The 21,432-nt window shown below is 58.4% G+C and overlaps 3 protein-coding genes across 3 annotated transcripts; 2 read left to right on the top strand and 1 right to left on the bottom strand.

Moving 5' to 3' along the window:
- Positions 1-927: 927 nt before the first annotated feature.
- On the bottom strand, positions 928-2,493 carry LOC142357174 (uncharacterized). The gene is made up of 4 exons (XM_075408852.1): positions 2,395-2,493; positions 1,929-2,261; positions 1,407-1,855; positions 928-1,224 (listed from the first exon to the last, which is right to left on the bottom strand). The coding sequence occupies exons 2-4, from the start codon at positions 2,221-2,223 to the stop codon at positions 1,012-1,014; spliced, it is 957 nt and encodes a 318-aa protein (XP_075264967.1). The 5' UTR covers positions 2,224-2,261; positions 2,395-2,493; the 3' UTR covers positions 928-1,011.
- A 4,478-nt stretch (positions 2,494-6,971) lies between these two features.
- On the top strand, positions 6,972-9,413 carry LOC142357173 (zinc chaperone YciC-like). The gene is made up of 3 exons (XM_075408851.1): positions 6,972-7,061; positions 7,826-8,134; positions 8,286-9,413. The coding sequence occupies exons 1-3, from the start codon at positions 6,972-6,974 to the stop codon at positions 9,411-9,413; spliced, it is 1,527 nt and encodes a 508-aa protein (XP_075264966.1).
- A 3,728-nt stretch (positions 9,414-13,141) lies between these two features.
- LOC142357172 (uncharacterized) lies at positions 13,142-14,760 on the top strand. The gene is made up of 2 exons (XM_075408850.1): positions 13,142-13,419; positions 13,697-14,760. Exons 1-2 carry the CDS (start codon positions 13,142-13,144, stop codon positions 13,920-13,922), a joined length of 504 nt encoding a protein of 167 aa, XP_075264965.1. The 3' UTR covers positions 13,923-14,760.
- Positions 14,761-21,432: the final 6,672 nt, after the last annotated feature.

The following is a 21,432-nucleotide window of genomic DNA, read 5'->3' as shown; positions in this document are numbered from 1 at the left end:
CGCAGGAAGGGAAGCAGCTGCCGCCAGAGCTGGGGAGGAGGCAATCCTCGAAGGCAGCTGCTGCCAGCCGCCGCTCCTCTTCCGCTAGGCCGTCTCTCAACAGAGAAACAGCGCAGGCCAAGTCGCCGGCGAAATTGAAACCCACAGGGAAACCCATCTCCATGAAGGAGCTCGAGGTGCAGAGCTCGACCCAACACCGCCTCTGCACAGTATGCGGCGGACTGCATTGCCTCCATTTTTTGGACTGCATTGCCTTTGGGTGCGTTGACGGCGTCTCTGTGCCTCTGCAGGCCATGTTTTCGGGTCAGGGCGGTCCAGCATCCAGAAGGTCGTCGATTTCTTCCACCGCGTCGGGATCCCAGGCCCCAAGCAAGCGCCCGGACGAGATCAGGCCGGGATGCCTGGCTACCTGCAGCCCCCCAGTGCCCCTCACTCGCCCAAGGGAGCCGCCAGCGACTCCAACTATTCCTATTCGTCAATCAATGGGAGCAGCCTCAGAATCACGACGACCGGGGACTTCCTGGCTTCGGCCTCCGGGGTCGTGGGCACCTGGGCCAGCAACGAGAGCACCAGCCCGGTGCAGGCATGGAGCTCTCCTCCCCCGCAGTCAGGCCCGGGAGAGGGCGACGGCACCAGGAAGGACCCCCGCGACAGGCTGAGCCACCTCTTTGCGACTCGGAACGCCATTGTGAGGGGGCGATTCGGGCGGAATGACCCTCCGACGAGAGGGAATGCACAGGAGGGCCTATACCTGGCGGCAGGATGCCCTCTGGCTGAACACACGGGAGTTGCCCTGAGGAATCGTAGCATTGGCGCTGACCATAGCCATGGGTATGTCTGCAACAGTGGTTTCGTTTTCCAAACATTGTACACTCCTTACTCCTCACCGAGAGGACGATCCGGGCCATAAGCCTCGATGTCAGCCTTGCGTCTTCCCGGGGTGTGGCAGGCTATGACTACTAATGCTTCCTACTTCCCGCCGCACGCTTTCATGAATGTCTACTCCGGCTACTACAGCTCCCAGTTCCTCACCTTGCTTCCCTTCCTCAGGTTGCAGAGGCGATGGACCAGCTGAGCGTTGTCCGGGACTGTGGGTCCGCCTTTGCTGAACGGCACAATGTGGTCCATGTGGAGCTCCTCAGAGTCGTAGTCTTGAGGGAGAGCCTCGCCGCACAGATTGCACACGAGCTTGCCGTCGTTTGCCATCCTGTCAAACAGCATCCTCTGCTCGCAGACCAAGCAACAGACTTTGTGTAAGTGAGGGTTCGGTGACACATGGAACGAGGGTTGTAAACTCACGGAGGCCAGACTCATTGCAGTGGGCTGTTGCAAAGGCAGAGCAGAGGAGGCCGGCCCGGCCCGGCACGGCACGGCACGGCACGGCTCTATGGACGGAGTGAATGCACCTTGTCCTGGTCCGTGAACGATCGAGGCCCATCGGCAGGCTGCGCTGGCGGGCCCTCTGACTTACTCATTGCCTCGGACTTCTCTATGAGGGACGTGAGCTCCTGACGGCACCGCAGCACTCGCTCGCAATGCCCCGAGTGGCTGAGGGAAGCGAAAGCAGGGTCGCTCTGCTGCAGCCGCATCATCAGGTCGAAAATTTCTTTTCTATGCTTGTGGAGGAACTCCCGGTTGAACGCTTTGTGCGAGCAGACATACATCTGGAAGTCAAAGACGTTATTGTTGACTGTCTTGGCCGGATTGGCAGCCGCCCACCGTTTGCCCTTCCCTGCCCTCGCGGCCTTCCTGAAGGGACCGGGGCAATCGCCCGCCGGCCTGACTGGGGGCCCAGATTTCGTGCGCGAGGGTGAGGGCGTCCTTGAGCTTCCCGGCAAGCTCCTTCTCTGTCCTCCTGTCCTTGAGGATCTTTTTGTTCAGAGCCCTGGACACCTCTTGCACGAGGGCCACGTGGGACTTGGTCTTGCCATACTCCTCGTGGCCCACGTGCTCAGCCGTGAAGAAGCGCATCAGCAGCTCCTGAGGGCGCATGTCCTTGGGCTCTGGGCGGTTCTTAGGATCCGGCCAGATGTCCTGCACCTCCTTGGTCTGAGCCAGCTCCTCGACCAGCCGAGTGAAAGGCCCGTGATTCATCGCCAGAATCAGCTCCGAGCCTTTCATCTTCACGCCGCCCTGTTGAATTGCCACAAAGTACACCAGCAGCTCCTCTATGGTCCAGGATGAAGGAATGGTCTTCATTGTGATGGAAGCGGAGCGGATCATTTCCTGGTGCTTGTTCTTGAGATCAGAGAAGCACTTGCCTGCACCGCAGCCGGCAGGCACAAGTTTCACCATCGGAAACATAGCGGTGTGCGGTGCCCCGGCCTTCGAAGAGTTTCGCATGCACAATTCTCACAGTGTTGTGGGGAAAGTGAGGGCGAGTACGGTCCATACCGTTGAAGTCCGGCAGGTGCTGCAGGCCCTTCAAGTAGAACCCCTTGTCCTGCTCTCTCCTGCTCTGGGCCCACCCTCTGTTGTCTGCTCGTTTGTTGTTCACAAAGTTGATGATGGATGTCAGGCGCTGCTGCCCATCCACCACCAGCTTCACTGTCCTCGTGTCCTCGTCGCCATCCTCGTCCTCAAACGTCTCAATCTTTTCATAGATTATGACCTGACGGCAGACCCAACACACCGCGGCCTCATTCAAGCAGCTGTCAAGATGTCAGACATGTATTCAGGGTGCACTTTGGCCGTGGGTAGTCGAGCACTGCACTGGACTGGACTGGACGTGTGCCATACCTCGGGGAGAGGGTTATTCAGCAGAAGCGTTTCGATCACCGTGGACGCCAGGGTGTGCGACCACACATAGCCGCGCTGAAAGAAGGGCTGAGTCAGCAGCACACCTCTGTCGATATCCAAGATCAATCCTGCAACACTGGAACTGTCCTGCCGCGACTTCTCCTTCGAGCTGGCTTGCTTCTCGTCGATCCTTATGCTGTTCACGTCCTCCTGCCTGTCCCCATCCTCGTCGTCATCAGACTGCTCCTCGGGCTCCTCTTCACCGCTGACTGATTCAGCCAAGTTGGATGTTCCTGTGCGCGTGGTCAGCCTCGACAGGCCAAGGCGACGCCGCGGTTCGCGGTCCACCAGACGATGCCGCCGACACTGGATGGTGTAAGGATTTCTCCTTGACGCGCTGCTGCAAGTCCTCCTAAGGCACAGCCTTTGGCCTGGTGGGGTCCTGTTGACACGAGTAGCTGGTGGGGCCCAGGACTTCACACAACTGTCAGTTGGTGGCCAGCGTCCACGAGGCGCGTGGCCATGTTGGAGCCCATATTGCCGAGGCCGATGAAGCCAATCTGGAAATGGTACCATGGCACAGACGCGCCTCAGCAGTAAGATTTCGGCATCGCGGAACGATCAAAGGACCACTGACCGGGTCAAGGACACCAACTGGCGGAAGGGCACAGCGCGTCCGGTGCTGGGACGACTACCCGATCGAGCCACGCTTCCGCCGCTGCGGCCAAGGCTCTCGGGGTGGCGAAGGGTCCAGACTAGCCTCGAGTATTGCACTGGTCTCCCAGCTCGGCAACAACTTGTCAAGGCGTGGACGTGTGCCCTCGGATGCGTGGTCGGGACTCGGTAGCGCTAAGAAACAGGAGCGTTTGGCCGGCCGGTCGGTGCCTCACGATTACCCCTCGATCTAGAGAGCTGAGCTCACTCACTTCTCACTGCAGCTCGTGTACTCGTACGAGCACCGATCTGTAACTACAATAGGCCTATCCTGGCTATAGATAGGGTACTTAGGTACCTGCCTGTTCGGCAGGTAGGTACTCCGTACTGTACCTACGTAGGGTACCTACCTACCGGCCACCTATAGCGATTCGACTTCCGAGGCAGGTATGCGCACTGCTCGTCTGAGGTCAGTAGTCAGTACTCAGTATAGATAGTACTGGCCTAGTGAGTGCCCACGCGCATGCATGTGGCTATCGGGAATCGAATCACATTCCGCGATGTTATCGGTATATTCGGATTTTTTATGTTGTTGTGCCCGACAGAATGCGATTCAATCGGAATAAGTTTCGAGATTCACACGAATAGTCGTGAAAATCACGCACTCGGGATGTCGCACTTGTGCGCAAATTCGACAAGTATTCGTGATGAATCTCTCAAATCTTATTCCTCCGTCGTATAGTCGCAGGTAGACCTCGGTGCTCGTACGTATCCTATCTACGAGTACCCAGGTAGGGTACCTACTACCTACCTACTCTAGAGATACCAGGTACCTACCGATACCAGGTACCTACCGATACCGGGTACCTCGGTACCTGCGAGCCCAGTGAGAGCTCTCTATACGGACAGGCCAGCTACGTATCCTACTAAGCTCTTACGGACCTGTTACCCCGATCACCTTTATTAAGTCCCGGTCTATACAAGCTACTCGGTAGCGTTGTAGCATGTGTAGCACGAGTACCGAAGTGGCCGGGGTGTTATGTAAACCCTGTCTAGCTGTGGCCTGTGTGGCTGCCTTCGGGTCTTGTAACCAACCCTTCACACTAGGGTAGGGTACATATATACAGCGATATGCTCGAGCAGGCTGCATGCAGCCTGCAGGCTGTAGGGCCTTCATCGCAAGGCGTGAGGACTGGGGACTAGCTAGGAGCGATCGATGAAAATTTTTTAAAACATGTACTAGTACATGTACTAGTACAAGTATAAATCTCGTGAGGTGCAGTGAGGTGGTGCAATAGTCGTATTGTACTCGTATATATGCACTCATGTAGGAGGCATTTTAGTACTTGGTATCTGAACTTGCATGTCAGAGAAACTTCTTGACCGCAATATCTATTATAAGTCGGGTACTGTTCAAATTTAGTATTTCTGTGATCTTTCTAGTCTAGCGCGGTACATCCGTGTCGGCATTTCCAAGAGGTGCATGAACATTGTGGAGTATCTAGGATACTTTTTTCACGTCGACTCAGCCTCAATTTTTAATCATCGGCCGCACGATGGGAATTGGAATCCACCAACAGACCGGGGTGGAAGCCAAGCTCCGGCTCGATCGGTCCTGGGGCCGGACATTGAAGGACCAGTAGGTACCTAGCGACCAGTCCCTATGGAGTATGGTTCGGGGGGGGGGGGGGGGGGGGGGGTGGGCCCGAAAGTGGCCTGCAATGGCCCACCGCGCATGCACACACGAGTTCAACAAGAGGGACAACATCTGGCATGCCGAACTAGATCTTACGGTCTGTTGTAGCATGATCGTGCCCCATAGAGATAGACATTCCTGCCAGGCTCGAGCTGGCACAGGCACAGATCGCAAGGGGCAGGTGTCGGCATGTGTACTTCCCATAACGAATCGTGAGGAGATAAACTCAAATATTAGAAAATTTGTCCAATGCTCGCTAGCTTTTAGCAACGCCCGGACCAGAGAAGCTTAGAGTGAGTCTTCAGACGAGACAGAGTAGAAGTTTATAAGTAATATTCCATCACTGTTCTGAGTTGTGAGACTATATCGTCACGGCCGACTGCGTGGAATGTTACACAAATACAGTCGCAACGCTTAGGGAAATATCGCATCACGTCCACCGATCGCATACACATTGTTGTAGGTAGCTTATGTCTGATGTCGATGCATAAACATCTCTCCTGCGCGCGGCGCATTAATCGCCAGACCTAGGTAGGTGCAAGCATGACACTAGGGCAGGAAACCCGCACGTGGCATCATCTTCCTGCTGGTGCACTTGAAACCACCGGCCATGATGATCCCGCTCCAGCATTAGCACCATCAGGCCCGGCTCGACGACGACATTCACTGTGACCTCTCCCTCAGCATCACTCGCAGAATGCAGAATCATACTTCCCTACGGCCAGGCATACTGGTGAAACTGACACAGGTACGGAGCCAGTGCCGACGCTTCCTTCATTCTTAGGTAATGTGTGGGCATGACAATGCCCACACTCCTACTACTCGACGTGGAGGGGTCTGTGTCCAGCAAGTCTGTGGCGCTACACCTGAGGCACTGTCCACGGCGGCAGTGTCGTCTTGAGACAGTCTACTTTGCTCTGCACACAGTGACACAGTGAACAACACCGGAGGGAACTGGTGGCCCGCAAGGTAACCACATGTAACCAGTACGTGTTCATGCCGGTAGCTACCGGCAGTTGGGACCAAGCTTCCCGCTACAGGCCCGGGTGCTGCATGGGAGCCAAAACTCGGGGAGCAGAAAACTCCGTCAGGTGGAATGGGCACTAACCTCGCCAGACTCCTATGCAGTGAACCCGTGGCAAACGCTCGCAGTTGCGAAGTATGGCTGCCGGTTACTCTACCGCAGCTAATTTTGGGGGGCGCAAGGAGGCGCCGCACCTTCCCACAGAGAGCGGGACGCCGTCAGCCCAAGGGTCGCCACCAAAGGCGATGCTTCTTAATCGACAAAGCCACCCGCTGCGGAAAACGGTACCGCTGAGGAATGACTTACCCTGGCAGCTGTTGGCTGGCCGGTGCGTCCGACATGCCGCTTAAGTCCAAAAATCCACTGTCCAGTGGCGCAGAGAATCCGACCTCTGGGCTCTGGGCTTGCACCGACATTGCTCCACGCCGTCCCATGGACACCTCTATTGCTTCTCTGGTGCACTTGCACTGGTAGGGGACAGTGGCGGAAATTAATGCGGTGGGGAGCCGGGAAGGCCCTGCCCTAGAAAGGATGATCTCCAAAACCAGCTGGGGCCATGGTAGGAGGAACTGACGCCCGCCGCTGGAGCGACAGATTCACAACACCTGGTCGGCTTCCGAGCGACTCGTTCGTCCGAATACACATGCGCTGCCAGGTGGTTTGTGCGCGAGCTGCTAAACCATACATACCTCTGCGTGCCTCTTAGTTCTAGTGTGCCTGACTATGTCTGAAGGATATCCAGATTCCAGATTTGCCATTCCTAAGCTTTGTGTGGCGTGTGCAAATACACACGCGCCAGCAGAAACTCTCCCGCTCCGGCCTCCTTGCACTCGCCCTTGCCTTCCCAGCAACGGAAACATGACCTCGCCAGCCGGGAGCGAGGCGATCAGTGCGTTCGTGTACAGCGACCCTAGTACGGCCGTTCTACAAATTGGTGACAGACAAACGGTTGGTCCATGACCCAGCCCTGCGAGTGCCGGCGCTCTGGTCGTGATCGGGGAGCTGTGCGGCTGTTGCCCACTCTCAAGTGTCGCCTCTGCTCGACGGCCCTTCACTTTCCGCCTGGGAGAGTACGTTCATGTGGTGGTCAGGCACTGCCGCATGCAGTGCGGGACGCTACTGGAGAGGCAATGATATGCTATATGAGATGATTACACAGAGAGAAAACAGGGGGCTAAGGCGGAGGGGGGGCAGGACTAGAAACAGACCGGCCGCAATGACATGCTGTCTTGAATCTTCATGGTGGGAAGTTCAGACCCACTCGCTCCTGATGAACCTGAATCAATTTAAACACCCCGAACGCTTGTAATAAATCTTAAAACTACTAAAGTACTAAGCCAGCGGTGGGTGGCATGACGTAATGCACGCCGGGCGGCTGTTTGTTTTGAAACTGTGTGTATCAGCTACAGCAGCAGTCTCTCCAGCCGCGGTGCGTGTTCGATGTGAGATGATGGACGAGAGTTGCTGAGGTCGTGCAGCCGCCTTGGATCACCGCGACAACCTGATTGTGCCTGCCTGGTGGATGTGGCACACGACGGGGGAAAATCTACTGGCGTTGCAGTGCCTCCCCACGCCCCCCCCCCCTGACCACCACCATTTTTCTGGATAACACCCATCACGGTCAGTCCTCCCTACCTACGTCCTATCCCGGCCTTGACACCCAACACAACGCACTGCCGAAGTGTCGCGGTACACCCTTCACTTGTTATTAGAGAACCGAGCCGGGTCAGGCAGGCTTCTTACCCGAATCGAGTCCCTTCGATCTCAGCGCACGCCTTAATTACTCTCGTACTCACTGCTCTCGACCACTTCTTGGGACACGCCGGCCAGATATTGTCAAGATGCCAACGGCGAAGGAGCCGGTGCCGGTGACGGTGATCGCCGGCTTCCTGGGCGCGGGCAAGTCGACTCTGCTCGAGAAGGCGCTTCGCAACCGCGATGAAGTGGGCGGTCGGTTGGCCTTGATCGTCAACGACGTCGCCGACCTCAACATTGACGCCGACCTGCTGCGGGGATCCGAGGTGAGATATGTGATAATCGTCAACCATCCCAGGCGCGGTGCTTGGCCGGTTGGCCCTGCCGCTACAGAGCCTCGGCTCCTCCCCCTTGCCGTAGACTAGCTCGTCGGGAACTGGGCCGAAGTCAGTTCCATGCATTACTTGTGTCTGACAGGTGGTGCGGGCTGAGGACGACGTGGTGGAGCTGTCGGACGGCTGTGTGTGCTGCAATCGTGGCAGCAACGTGCTGGAAGCCGTGTACGGCGTGTGCAGCAGCGCGGAGCCACCGGCGGCGGTGGTAGTGGAGTGCAGTGGAGTCGCGGAAACCGAAGGAATGGCTGAACTCTTCCGCGTCGCGGCCGTATCGAACGACCCCGTGTGCCGTCTGGCGCGCCTGTCGTCCCTCGTGACCGTCGTGGACAGCCGTGCCTTCCCACGGCTGGTCCGATGCACGGACGCTGCAGCAGACCGGGAGGACCTGGGCGGCGGCGCCACAGCAGCGCAGCTAGACCATCCGGAGAAGGGTGTGTCGCAGCTGTTGATGGAGCAGGTGGAGACGGCCGACGTGATTGTCCTGAACAAGGCTGACACCGTGGGCCAGAAAGAGCTCAGCAGCCTGCGGGCCACGGTGGAGGTACTCAACCCTGAGGCGGAGGTGATTGCAGCTGAATTTGGGGACGTGCCCCTGAGTGTCGTGCTGCCATCTGAGGGCCGCGGATCCGGCGAGTCCAGGGCCTTGGCCCGCCACAACCAGAAGAAGCGGGCAAGGGGAGAGAACAACAGTGCTGCCGTCAGCTCCAGTGGCAAAGAAGCCCGGTACGAGAAGCGTTTCAAGGTCAGGAGCTGTGTCTTCAAGAGTAATCGGGCCCCGTTCCACCCCGAGCGCCTGGAGGCGTTGTTTAACTCTCTGGAAGTTTTCATGGAAATGGTGGCCGACGAAGAGCCTGTGGATAAGCTTGCCGACGATATTCATGGGGCGCTGCGCAACGTATTGCGCGCCAAGGGCACGATCTGGATGGCAGACCGGCCAGACGTCTCGGTGCGGATGGCAGCTGCAGGGTCACGCATAGAGCTACACCCATACCACCAGTGGGATGACTCGAACACGGCCAGGCAGGAGCTTGTTGTCATTGGCCAGGGGCTAGACAAGAAGGCTGTCACAGCCCTGCTCGAGGCCGCGCTGTTGACAGAGAGTGAATACGCTACCCACAAAGCAGACCCAGAAGAGTTAAGAAGGCAAGCGCAGCTTGAGGGATACAATGAAAAATTTTGGTGTCACCATGACCACACTGCCTGCGGATAGACTGGACGTTTCGCTCATCATTATGCAGGACAGCATTTTGCAACCAGATCACAGTGTCTCTAACCATGTTACATTAGTGTCCAACGCCGCTTTAACAACGTCAATCTTTGCACAGTACAGGCACAGAGGATTTGACCACTGGGCTCCCGCCGCATTTTCTCCACTCCATGGGCCATGCTCTCGCCATTTTTGGCGTGCTTGCACTGTTTGCCTGGCCCACAGTGGAAAGAGGCGCATTTTTAAAATTCCTTGACTGTGGTGTTGCAGCAGAAGGCAGCGTTAGCCCCCGCCGACCACTCTGCATGATCCTATTGCGATGTTGCAGGCACCCCGGGCGGCTCCTCAGATCCGTCCTTGACACCTCTTGCTGGGGCAGTGCCTTGCCCAGAGGAGGCGCACAATGCATCCCAAGTACGGGAGAGCCTCAGCCCGGCCTTGTTGGCGTCTGGGTGGGTAGACGCCACCCCTGATGCTGTGTATTCACAGACCGCAGTTACAGGTGGCCCACATTAGCTGGGCAGCCCTAATTTCATCCACAGACTCTTTGTCGAGGAGACGACGGTCGGTGGCCATGGCAGGAATGAAATCCGTCACCAGCAAGACCTAAATGGCCATGCCTTGCGTCAGCTCCAGATGCAAAAAGACTGCACCGGTCTGCTCTGTTTAGTGCTGCGGTGGCTGTCCGCGGAAGACTGCAGCGTCCACCGCATCCTGTATCTCCCAGACCTGTTAAGGGATGGCCGGGGCTGCAGCAATTAGACCGGTGTGTGTCGCCTTAACCAACGTCGGGAGGGCATGCATGAAGCGGGATTCCAAAGCCTGTCGGCTCGCGTGCGTACCTCTTCTGCGTGTTCACCATGCGGATTGCTGACCCTGCGGACGTCACAGTTCACGCGGGCACCGTGCAGTCCTGGTCAGGGGTCTCAGAAGACGTGAGCATGGGGAGCGGACGCAGGGCCACGCTTTTTGTGTGCGGCATGACAGAGCAACCCCTTACCTGTCTTCAATCGCCCGCTGGCCGTAGTCGGCCTCGATGACTTGCGAGACACTGGCGAGCGAGATGGTTTCGGGCTCGTCAAATTCACCGTCCAATACCCACAGTCCCAAAGACTGCGAGCAAGGGACGGTGCAGCGCGGCGGTGTCAGACGGCAGAGGCTCGAAGAGCAGAGTGCAGATCAGCCTAAGGGATGGCGAGCGTAGTGACAAGCCCGGAAGAGGAGACAACGGGCAGTGCAGTGCTGGTGAAGCGTTGTGTCTGTGACATTGGCAATGTCTGTGGCAGGATTCAGCCAAACAGTGTAGACACAGCGCCGGCGCGGTGTGAGGGAACGATGGGGAGGAACTCGTGCTGCAAGCTGGGACGCGGGAAGTGAGACGGGAGAAACGAGAAGGAAGGAGAAAGGAAACGGCAGGAGGTCTGGCATTTGGGACAGTTAAGGAGGAGCAGTGGGGAGGAGGGGGGAAGGGAGGGCGGGTGGAGGAAAGCCGAGTGAACGCAGACTGTGCAGACGGGGAAGGGGAAAAGGGCAGCGGCGGGAACGAGGCGGGGCGGTGGGAGGACGTGGGAGGGGGCCCTTGCGCCGGGGACTCGAAGACAGCAGGACGGGGTGGAAGATAATCAGCAGGGGGGGTGAGTGCTAGGCGTGGATTGCAACGACAACCGACAGACGGAGGCCAGGTGAAGGCCAGGAGCGTATCTCCCAGACAGGCAAGGCAGACTGCCAAGCGGTGGTGCCGATTCCATCAGAAAAGGTGTCACGTGCATGCGCCGTCCAGAGTGCCAGCGCTCTTTGAGCTTAGAATGCCCACTAGCCGAAGGGATCCGAGCAGGGATTACCTGTTCTGCCATTGGCTCAACCGTGCACGTCTCGTCTGCCACTGACACCACACGGCCGAGACGGACCAGAGCCGGTTCAGAGGGGAGCTCCATTCTGAACTGGACCACATCCCACTCAAAAACCTCTGGGGCTGTGCCGCTCACGTCAGGCAGGCTGTCTTCCCCCACAGCAGAGCAGACTGTCCTGCCATTGGTCAATCTTTCAGAGCTGTGATTGGGGAGAGGACACTGTATTGAGACAGCTCCCCTGCGGGAACGGGTCTCTCTGGGTGAGGGGCTTCGCCGCCCCGGACGCTGCAACAGCAGGCAGCCCCGTGAGCTCAGGACCGTCTGCCGTGCTGTGCTCATTTCCAAGTCACCAGTGTGACAGCGAGGCGTAGCTTTTGAGATGAAAGCGGTGGCTGGTATGTCACTGTATCGATCTGTGAAGCTGCACAGACCGTGCAGAGCTCAGCGCCTCAGATGTGACAGTGGGTGTGTCAGGTGTCGGTCCCTGCGCAGCTGTACTGTGTCAGCTGTGGGGGTGTGGGAGGGGGCTACACAACACCAAGCGCTGGCCGAGCTCTCCCCCGGGTGACGAGAAACGTAATTAAAACTATCTGTAAATGATTCCTTCGTTGGGTGCGGTGCGGGTTACCTGCAGCCAGGACGTGATGGAAGTTCCATCATGGAAGTTGGAACCGTTGGGTAGGATCCAGGATCCAGCTTGGACATGTGCTGTGCGGAATGACCGCCCTTCATGCAGGGTATCATCAGGGCGTACCTAGGGTTAGGGCCGTGCCAGCATGTGACCCTGAGAACGTACCCTACCCTACCCTGATGTGCATGCAGATCTGGACGGTTGTACTAGTACGAGTACTACAATTAGCATCCCTACGTACGAGACTACGAGTACTAGCCAGGTAGGTAGTAGGTACCCTGCTTGGTATCCACTGGTGACGAGATAATTACCCACGAAGGTGCAGCCTCACAGCTAGGATACTAACTACTAAGTAGGCACTTGGTATCCACTAGGTACTCGTAGGTACTTGGTGCCTACTATTATGTACTATAGGTACTATAGTACCTACTCATATTTGCGTACGTCAGTCTCTACTCGTATTCGTACTCGTACCACGCAGAATTAAGTACCCTACTACTGTAGTACAGTACTCGTACTCACTCGAGGCCTACCTATCTCATATCTGAGGTACCTAGTACCTACCTACCTAAGTAGGGTACCAGCAGGAGGAACCAGGAGGTTCTAACTCCTGCGGCCGAATCCTCGCCCAGCCTCGTACTCGTACGGGTACATGGTGAAAGGTTGATAATACAGCCGTAGCCTATGGGCCAAATTTAGAGGTACATTGATGGTAGGGTACATGGTAGGGTACCATACCAGGACCTCCTGACCGGGACCTCCTGACCATACGAGTTCCCTGGTATGCAGTGGGTACCGGGCCGACCATGACGTAGGTAGCGACAGGGGTAGCGATAACAATCGGTCCAAAAGGTCCCCACCGGCCACCCAGAGGCCAGAGCTACCATATGCCTACCTACCTACCTACCTACCTACCTATAGGCTAACCCCAGTCCCCACGGATGTAATCAGCCTTTCACCCTATGCCTACCTACCCTGTTGTACACCTACGGGGGAAGGCCGGTAGGGTAGGGTATCTCCTAGGTACCTAGGGAGATACCTATCCTACCTAGCTGGACGTGTGGTGGCAGCCTGGCAGGGTAGCCGAGGTTTCTTGGCAAAAGGTCGAAACGATCTACACTGTGGAAACTGCGACGAGAATGGATGAGGAACAGATCGGCCTCAGAGGTTACCAGGAACCCTTTTCACTTCGTACGACTACAGCATTGGCTCTCTTCAACCATCAGCTGATTGACGCCTAGCTGCCGCTGATGGTGTATAAGCTGGACAAGTCTCGGGCCTCAGACCTGGGCCTGGTCGTTTTCGAACCGGGCACCCGTCTGATTCGCATCCCCGCTGCAGCCACACCAGGCGCTGAGACGACAGCCCGGGCTTCTCCTGCAACTGAGGACGTATGGGCTTCAGGGCTAACTTACGAGTCCAGTCGCTCCCGGGAAAAGGCGCTTACATCATGCGTAGCCGAGGTGTCTGATCGTTGCTCGCGAGGTGCACAGAGCAGCTGTGTCATTCAAGCTGTCAAGTCCTGCAGGTGTACCCTCTGTACTGTGTTAGCTCATCCCTCCATCGTTCTGCACCTCGCCTGACCCCGGTCGCCCACTGTCTTCCTTCTCCCTCTGCTTCGAACCCGCACATCAAGCTCACCAGAAGCTGCTGCTAGAGCTGGCGGCCTCCGTGATGTCGCTCAGCTCTCTGTTGACACGAGGTCTACGCCTGGAAACTGTCCGGCGTGTAGGTCACCGCGGCACGGGCTGCCAGCATCTGTTGGCACCAGTAACGTCCATATCACATGCTCTTGCTCCCCGCAGGCCGAACATTTGGCAGAGATGCAGTAGTTGGGTTCGCCGTGATCGAGAGCGGCCTGAGAGCTGCCTGCACGGCGGCTCGCTTGATTCATCGGATGCCAGGGAGGAGTGTGAGAACGACCACATTCGGCGGTGCATGCAGCGGGCAAAGGGACAGTGCAGTGAGCACGCTGACAACTTCTGCACGCGAGTGTTCAGAGGCCCTGGAACGAGTCACTCTTCGTATTAGCAGAGCTCGCGGCAGCTGCGACGCAGTCATGTGGGAGCCTCGTGTCTCCTGCCAGCACCCGCCGCACATGGAAGCTCCCCACCACATGTGTGTGTGTGTTAAGGGTGTGATTATGCGGCCGCGGGAGCCTGCATTGCTGTGATGGCGGCAACCCCGCGGGGACCAGCTCAATTGAACCCTGCTGAACAGGTGCTGATGCGATTGTGAGCCTAGGATGGCTCACAGACGCTGGCCGCCACCGCCTTGCGCCTGGGTTTCGAGCCTCGCTCCTTCAGGTCTCGGGACGTCGTGGCCTGCAGCGATTTGCCAGCAGCTGCCACATGCACGGAATGCCCACGATGCTGCTGCCTTTGTACTGCTTGTGGCTTCAGCCAGTGGAGGGACTCCCGGGCCTCGCACAGATACTCGCTAGGGGCGTGATGCGCACCCCTCGGTAGCCCTCTGGCCACCCGGCCCCCGGTGCTTCGCGGATCGGATCGTGGGACCACACGACGAGCCTCATGGCACCGCAGGTGCATGCACAGGTCCATTACACATCTTCCACAAGACGGGAATCGCTGCAAGCCGGGCCAGACGCAAGACCCACCCGGCGCGTGATGATTTCTGGGGTAGGCTGCAGAAGATCCGATTGACAGAGGGAAAAAGGGGGGCTGGAGGTGCGACGGTGGCACCCAGGCATGCGGCTGAGGCTGCCGTTACCAGAAAGGCGATGGCCGTCCTTGCCCCAGTGCTGCATTTTATCCGAGAGAGCCTTGCGTCTGTGACGTCTGTCCCTTGTCAGCTGTCCGCAACGTCGAGTGCGTTGGAAAGTCGCTGCCGCCGCCGCCGCTGCTGCCGGACGTCCATCTGTTTCTGGACAGGTCTATATAGAGCATAGTCCGGAGGCTGCTGAGACGATCCCCGGGTAACAAATTTGGGCTGGCGATGAGCCGCTGCCTAGAGCACGCAGGCTTGTATCTCGCCTCTATCCGGCGCACAGTTGGCGTTGTGCGCAGCCAAGCTGCAGGACGTTTGTCACCGGCTCAGCACCCACTGTCCTCCTCAAAAGCATCTGTCATTCCTCAAACTCTACACACAGCGGTTACACCGTTTTGTCTGCCAGCCCTATGTGGTGCTGGGGCTTTCTTTCTCTTGCATGTTGGCGGCAGGAGCCCTGTCCTCAGCCCCTGGATGACCAATGCGGCGCGGCACCATGGCCCACCGGTGGAGCGCCTCCTTGAAGCCCCTATGTGTGTGTGTGCACCGCGGGGGGGGGGGGGGGGGGAAGCGTTGAGACTCCCATCTGCCGCATTCAGAAATGTGTCTTGCAAAGCCGCCAAGAATAGGACTCCGGCACCAGTACTGGTCCCAGACGATCGAGAAGTGACCGCTGAGGGACGCGTGCTTCTGCAGCGCTGCTGCGCCCCCCACCCCCACCCCCCCCCCAATCCCCAGCTGCTCTACACCCAGCGGCGGCCGGTGTTCGGTTTGCCATCACTGCCATTCTGGTCTCCCCAACGCTCTGGCCTCAAAGGGTCCAAACCCTCAGGCGTCCGGGACGTTCTTCTGGGGCTCAGAACGCGAGGTCTTTCTCGGCCCCTCCGAGCAGATTCGCCTTGCCTTAGGCGCCCGCAAAGCCTGAGAGTGATGGGCGCCCGCACGGGACTCACGGACAGGTGGTGTCTTCATGCAGAGAATCCCCGCATGCGCAACTCTTTGCTGCTCTTCGTGTCCTGGGCTCTACCCTGGCCGCCTCCCCACCCCCTTCCCCTCCCACCCCCTGCTGTCTGCAGCGTACACAGCCCCGCCCAGCACCCACGACTCTATGATAAGGCTGACCAATCTGTCTTTGCCCATGTACGGCTGAGATGGGGCAGACAGGGCACTTTTCTTTCTGCTGATCGTGAAACGTTTGTGCTATTTACAGGGCAGGAGATCGCTGCCCGTGGCTTTCACAGGTCGCCTCTCCACGACCGCTTCTACGCGTGTGGACGTGCTTTACTCGTCAAAGTCGCATTCCTCGTGCTTCAGACTTCCGCCCTCCTCGGCCCCGAACGGCTCCCCGTTACCGTAAACCCTGCACTGGGTCAGGCTCACGGTCCCGGAAGAAACCGCCCATGCCCCAGGCCCCTGCAAGAGGTCACGGCTCGGTCAGCGGCCCGCGCCGTACGCAACCCAGGTCAAGGACTGCCGCGGCCGGCAGGGCAGACCGCACCCTTCTTAACAACGTGGAACAGCACAGGGAAAACTCCGGTGCAGGTGTCCAGACCTGGGCTCTCACCTGACATCTATACATTTCGCACTTTACCGCCTCGACTTTCCCGGAGCGCGACGCCAGCACTCCGGCCTGTTGGCACTCAAACAGCTTGCAAGCCTGCAGGGATATCTTGCTGCCCTCTCCTTTCGCACTCGCTGCACTCAGATTCTTCGAACCGTAGACAGTGCAGCCGGACCCAGTCACCGTCGCCCCTTCATTGGCGAAAATGCCGTTCTGGGCATGGTCAAACACTTGGCAGTCCTTCACCTGGGAAACACCCGGCAGGCAGACGGCGGTCGCACCCGGGACTCGTCAGGTGTGAACCACAGCAACGGCCCCCCACACATGGAGGCCTGTGCCGATACTTCGACATGTGTGCAAAGCTGCCGTTGTTAAACTTAGCCAACAGATCTCGTCCGGCCCGGCCTGGCAGTTACCGCTCCCCACTCAGCGACCGGCACATTGAGGCCGCGATCGACAGCACAATCCGTGTGGTATTGCCCATAGCAGTGCAGCGTAGCATCTATGTACACAGCGGCGTATTGGCACATGTTTCGGGCAAGCCGGGACGTAGGTGAGCAACACGGCGATGCCACAACGATCGACAAAGCTACAGGGCCCAGACATCGCGTAACAGGGGGTTTGCGTGACCCGGGAGGCAGAGCGATGCACAATTGGTCCAGAGCTTGGGACGAGGGCACGGGAAGGGGTCGTCGTGCCGGCTTGCCGGCACATTTCGTGTCGGGGGCGGGGTCTATCCCTCTGCCCCAATTATCTAGCCTTTGCAAGATGCAGGCCGCTGCGGGTCGAGCCCTGGTGATAGAGGCGGAATCTCGGGACGCAGACAGAAAGGATGGGCAGTGTGGGAGCAGGAATGGCCCCAGGCGCGAAGAGGTGTGTACCTGGGCTGAAGATCCGGTGCCCTGCACCTCCACGCCATGAAACTTCTGCGATTCCGATACCTGCGGGGGTTCACCATGGGAAGCATGCGGCTGGGTGAAGGACAGAACAGAGTGGCACGTCCCACAGGCTTGCAACGTGCTGCAGCGTGTGTGAACCGCAAGCATGCAGGTGTGCGCACTGCACGCTGCATGCATTGCCTTGGGAATCCAGGCAGCACCGTACCTTGCACTTCACAAGCTCAATCTTGGCTCCGTTCATGCAGTACACTGCAGAAAGGAAATTGCTGTATATGCTGCTGTCATGGATTGCTAGCTGGGACCCCGCGCCCTTAACCTGGAAGCGTTTTTTCACAGCGGCAATCGTCAGCTGCCGTTGGTCGCGCGGCTTTGCTCCTCACCCACCGTTTTGGCATGACGACGAGACGGCGGCGACGCAGCAGGTGACACAGCTTTCCACCACCAGCAAGTATAACTCGGCCCATCGCGCGAGGGCGCCATGGCACGCAGCTGTCCCTACCTGACATCCGTTGCATTCCACGGACCCGGAGATGTCGCTATCTGTCACAATCGTGTCCGCTCCATCGTACACCAGCAGGCCATTCCGGGCGCAGTTCCAGATCTAAGCCGGCCCACAGGATCGTTCGACAGGTCAGAAACAAACGTGCCACCAGGAACCCCACGTCTGCACCATTGAGCCAACTCGCAGCCCAGTCTCCCTCCGACATTCGGGGGCTTGGTCACAGCGCCATCCGTACCTTGGTTTTGCTAATGTTGACATACGTATCCGATCCCTTTGCGGTGACGCCGTGCAGCTTCACAGTGCTGAACACCTGCACAAGCCATGGCAGCAATCAATCAGCAGCCGCGGGAGAAAAGCACCGACGCCGCCCGCCCGCCGAGCTCTCATCAGCACAAGCTGCAGACGTACGCTCCTCCCGCAGCGTGCCCATGGCGCTCATTCAGCACCGACAACACGTCAAGCAGAGCTCTGGTCCTTACCTCACAGCCCGTCAAGGTCAGCGTGGCACCCTGCGCTGCGACGAAGTTGGCTTGGCAGCAATCATGGATGCGGCAGTCAGTTGCTGTGATCCGGCTGAGCATCCCCGTGACCTGCGATGTACGGCGCATGATGGTTCAGCTGTACCGTCCCGGGTCCCCTAAATCTGACGATACAACGGTCGCTGGAGCTGCAAAGAGTGCAGTCCCCAGCCAACAAAGCCCGCCCACACAAAGCGCAGCGAGGTGAATGCGTGAGCCCAAACGACACTCACACACAGCGCGCACACACAGCACGCACGCACGGGACAGTGGCAAGCAAAGGGCATGGCTCAGACAGTGGCCTGCACTGGGATTCACCTCGGCGCCGTGCAGCCGTCGGGAGTGTGAAATGTCGCAGTCCTTCAGCTCCATCGAGGCCCCGTCCGCCACCACCACCCCAGACGTTTGGCAGCCCTGCGTTGAAAGAATGTTGCACCCGGTGTTGTGGTCTGCCTGACAAACTCACACCTCTAAGGACCCCTGCCGCTGCCCAGCTGGCACTCCCAATCCCTTGCAAGACCGCCCGGGGGGGGGGGGGGGGGGGGGCTGGGCGGCGAGCGGCGCAATACCTTTATCGTGGTGTCCAGCACCTCCACGGTGCTTCCTTTCCCCTTTGCATACAAGCCGTGGTACAGGCGCACATCCTCGACCGTGCAGTCCTGAACATGCGCCGAGCCCCCTTCCAGCGAGAAAATGCCTATCTCCTGACAGCCTGTGACTGCCGTCCGCAGGAGCTTCGTACTGCTGTCCTTCCCTTTCACGTACACACCGTACAGCTCCTGGCAGTCTTTCACCTTGAGAATTGCATGGATGTCCGATTGTTAGACGCGTCGGCAGTCACCACACGCACTATAATCACAGGGTGAGGGAGACCGAGCCGCCCCCCCCCCCGACACACACACCCACACCCACACACCTACGCAAACGCACCCACATATCCGCCCGTTCCCCCCAGCCCCCCCCCCCCCCACCGCCACCACCACACACAACTCTGACACCGTGCAATCCTGTCCAGAGACGTCGGCTCTCCCCATGTGGCCATCAGCACAAGCGTGTGCGGTATCACACACCCACTCAGAGGGAAATGCAGTGCAGGGATGGGCCGGGGTGAGGGAGGCCTCAGTGAGCTGGTGGAGATTCAATGTAACCCGCAACCGGGGACGTGAGCTCTACCGGAAGAGATTTCAAGAGCAACAGCACGCAGAGCCACTTCCTACCTCGCAATCCACGAGCTCTGCGTATCCGCCCTCGGTAGCAAACACTCCAATTTTGGCCGACTTCGTTACGGTGCATCTCAGGAGCTTTGCCTTGGATCCCCACCCGCAAACGGCGACGCCATCCAGCTGTTCCAAGCCATGCACTTGGACATCAGACAGCTCTGCTGCCCCTCCGTCGATGCATAGCACACCTGTGAGCCTGCAGTCTCGCACCTGGAGGCAAAGCCACGGACAGGAGTGACGTCAACACCCCAGCCAGCGTCAGAAGCCAGATGGTGCGTGCGAGGCCTGACCGCCAGAGGCGAGAGCCCGGGGCTGCTCTCCCGCAGTAAATCAGCTGTGGGAGCGCCGTCCGTACCTCACCCCCCGTCACCGTGACCAAACTTCCGGCTCCCTGTGCTGAAACCCCGTGCTTCTCTCGGCTCCTCCACACCTGCAAAGAAAATCCACGCGTTGATGTGGATGACGAATGACAGAGGTGGCACAGTACCTCGCATTCCAGGCCAAGGCCTACACGTGAGAAGGTCAGGAACATGGTCAAGGGAGCGATCGCAGAGTCGCGCTATGAGCTTCACACCTGGCATTCGTGCACTTTCAGGATCCCGCCGTCCACGGCAAAGATGCCCGTGGCCTGAATGTCATGGATCTGCAGATCGCACGGCACAGACGCGGCCGTTAGGGAGGAGAGGAGGACCCGTCACGGCCCAGACTGTGATCCCCGGGGACCCGAGGTTCTGGGTCGTGATCTGCTACGGCAGACAGATTCAAAGCCTCGCATGCGGTGGGCAGCTGTCGCTGCGTATCGTTGACGGTACAGACTGCTATCACGGCAGACAGACAGAGTTGGAACACGGTATCGCACCTTGCTCCTTCTGACAGTGATGGAACTTTCATACCCACGGCAGTAAACGCCGTGGTATTCCTTGCTCCCGAACACTTCGCAGTCCGAGATGGAAGCCGTGGCCCCGTCGTAGACGTATATTCCTACCTCCTGATTGTCGTGGACCTGCGGGCGACGAAGGTGTTACAGAGCGCAGTGCAGTCAGTGCCGCGCGGCACTGTGCCTTGTGACGGTCGGCATGCATCTAAAGTCAGAAATACTCATCTCAAATCCGTGCGCTGAACCGCCGGTGTTGATACCAGCCAGGAATAATGACCCCCATGCGAACATTCACTGGATGCGATAGAGACGGCAGCGAGCAGGGCAGAGTTATCTCTTGGTGCCGGCTGAGGCCGAATTCGCTGTTCAGGTCAGCACAGCTCAGGCGAGCAGGCGGTTAGTCCTTGCGCAGCCCTGTAGCCAACGCCAGCAGCTGTGAAGTAAACGCCACAGCTGGCGGGGCCATGAGCCTCCGGCCGCCTTGACTGACCGTTGCGTGCTGTGTTGCGCGGCGTGCCTACCTTACAGGATGATATCGACGCGGATGACCCAAGGCCGCGGACGCTGATCCCGTCATACTGGGCGCTGTCTCTCACAGAGCAGCCTTGCGCCTCGAGCCGTCCACCGTTGTCGACGAAGATTCCAACCTGTGCGTTTGTAAGGAGCACCGCCTCAGGGCAGGGCAGGCAGACTTCCATCGTACCTCGGACCGGCAGCGCTCACAAGCAGAGAAGCTCCCTCTCTCTCTCTCTCTCTCTCTCTCTTTCTCTCCCTCCTTCCCTCTCTGTCTGCCTGTCTGCCTGTCGATCTGGCTTTTCTCTCTCTCTCTCTCTCTCTCCCCTTCCCTCTCTGTCTGTCTGCCTGTCTGCTTGTCTGTCTGCTTGTCTGTCTGCCTGTCTATCTGTCTTCTCTCTCTCTCTCTCTCTCTCTCTCTCTCTCTTGCCAGGATTCCATGAATTGCAGCACAGCCAGACTTGACTGGCGGAGGACTGCCCGGCCATCATGCGGCGGATCCACCTGTAAGCCATGCGGCGGGAATGGTACCTTTGCAGAGTTGAATATGTTGCAAGACGTGCAAGACACAGCCGAGCCGCTCCCCTGACAGGCAATGCCGTATCTCGATTTCGCACTCCAGACATCAGTGTCGTCGACCTACGTTTTTTCCGCACAGCCGCGCAGCCGCAGCCATGTTGGTTCAGCATCTCGGCGGCACCAAACGGAAGAAAGAATCAGGCGA

This window comes from Convolutriloba macropyga, unplaced genomic scaffold (genome assembly GCF_964194025.1).
Source record: "Convolutriloba macropyga unplaced genomic scaffold, txConMacr16.3 SCAFFOLD_3088, whole genome shotgun sequence".
NCBI classification, from domain to species: domain Eukaryota; kingdom Metazoa; phylum Xenacoelomorpha; order Acoela; family Convolutidae; genus Convolutriloba; species Convolutriloba macropyga.
Note: the sequence above shows the minus strand (reverse complement) of the source record. Positions and strands in the feature narration are given on the sequence as shown.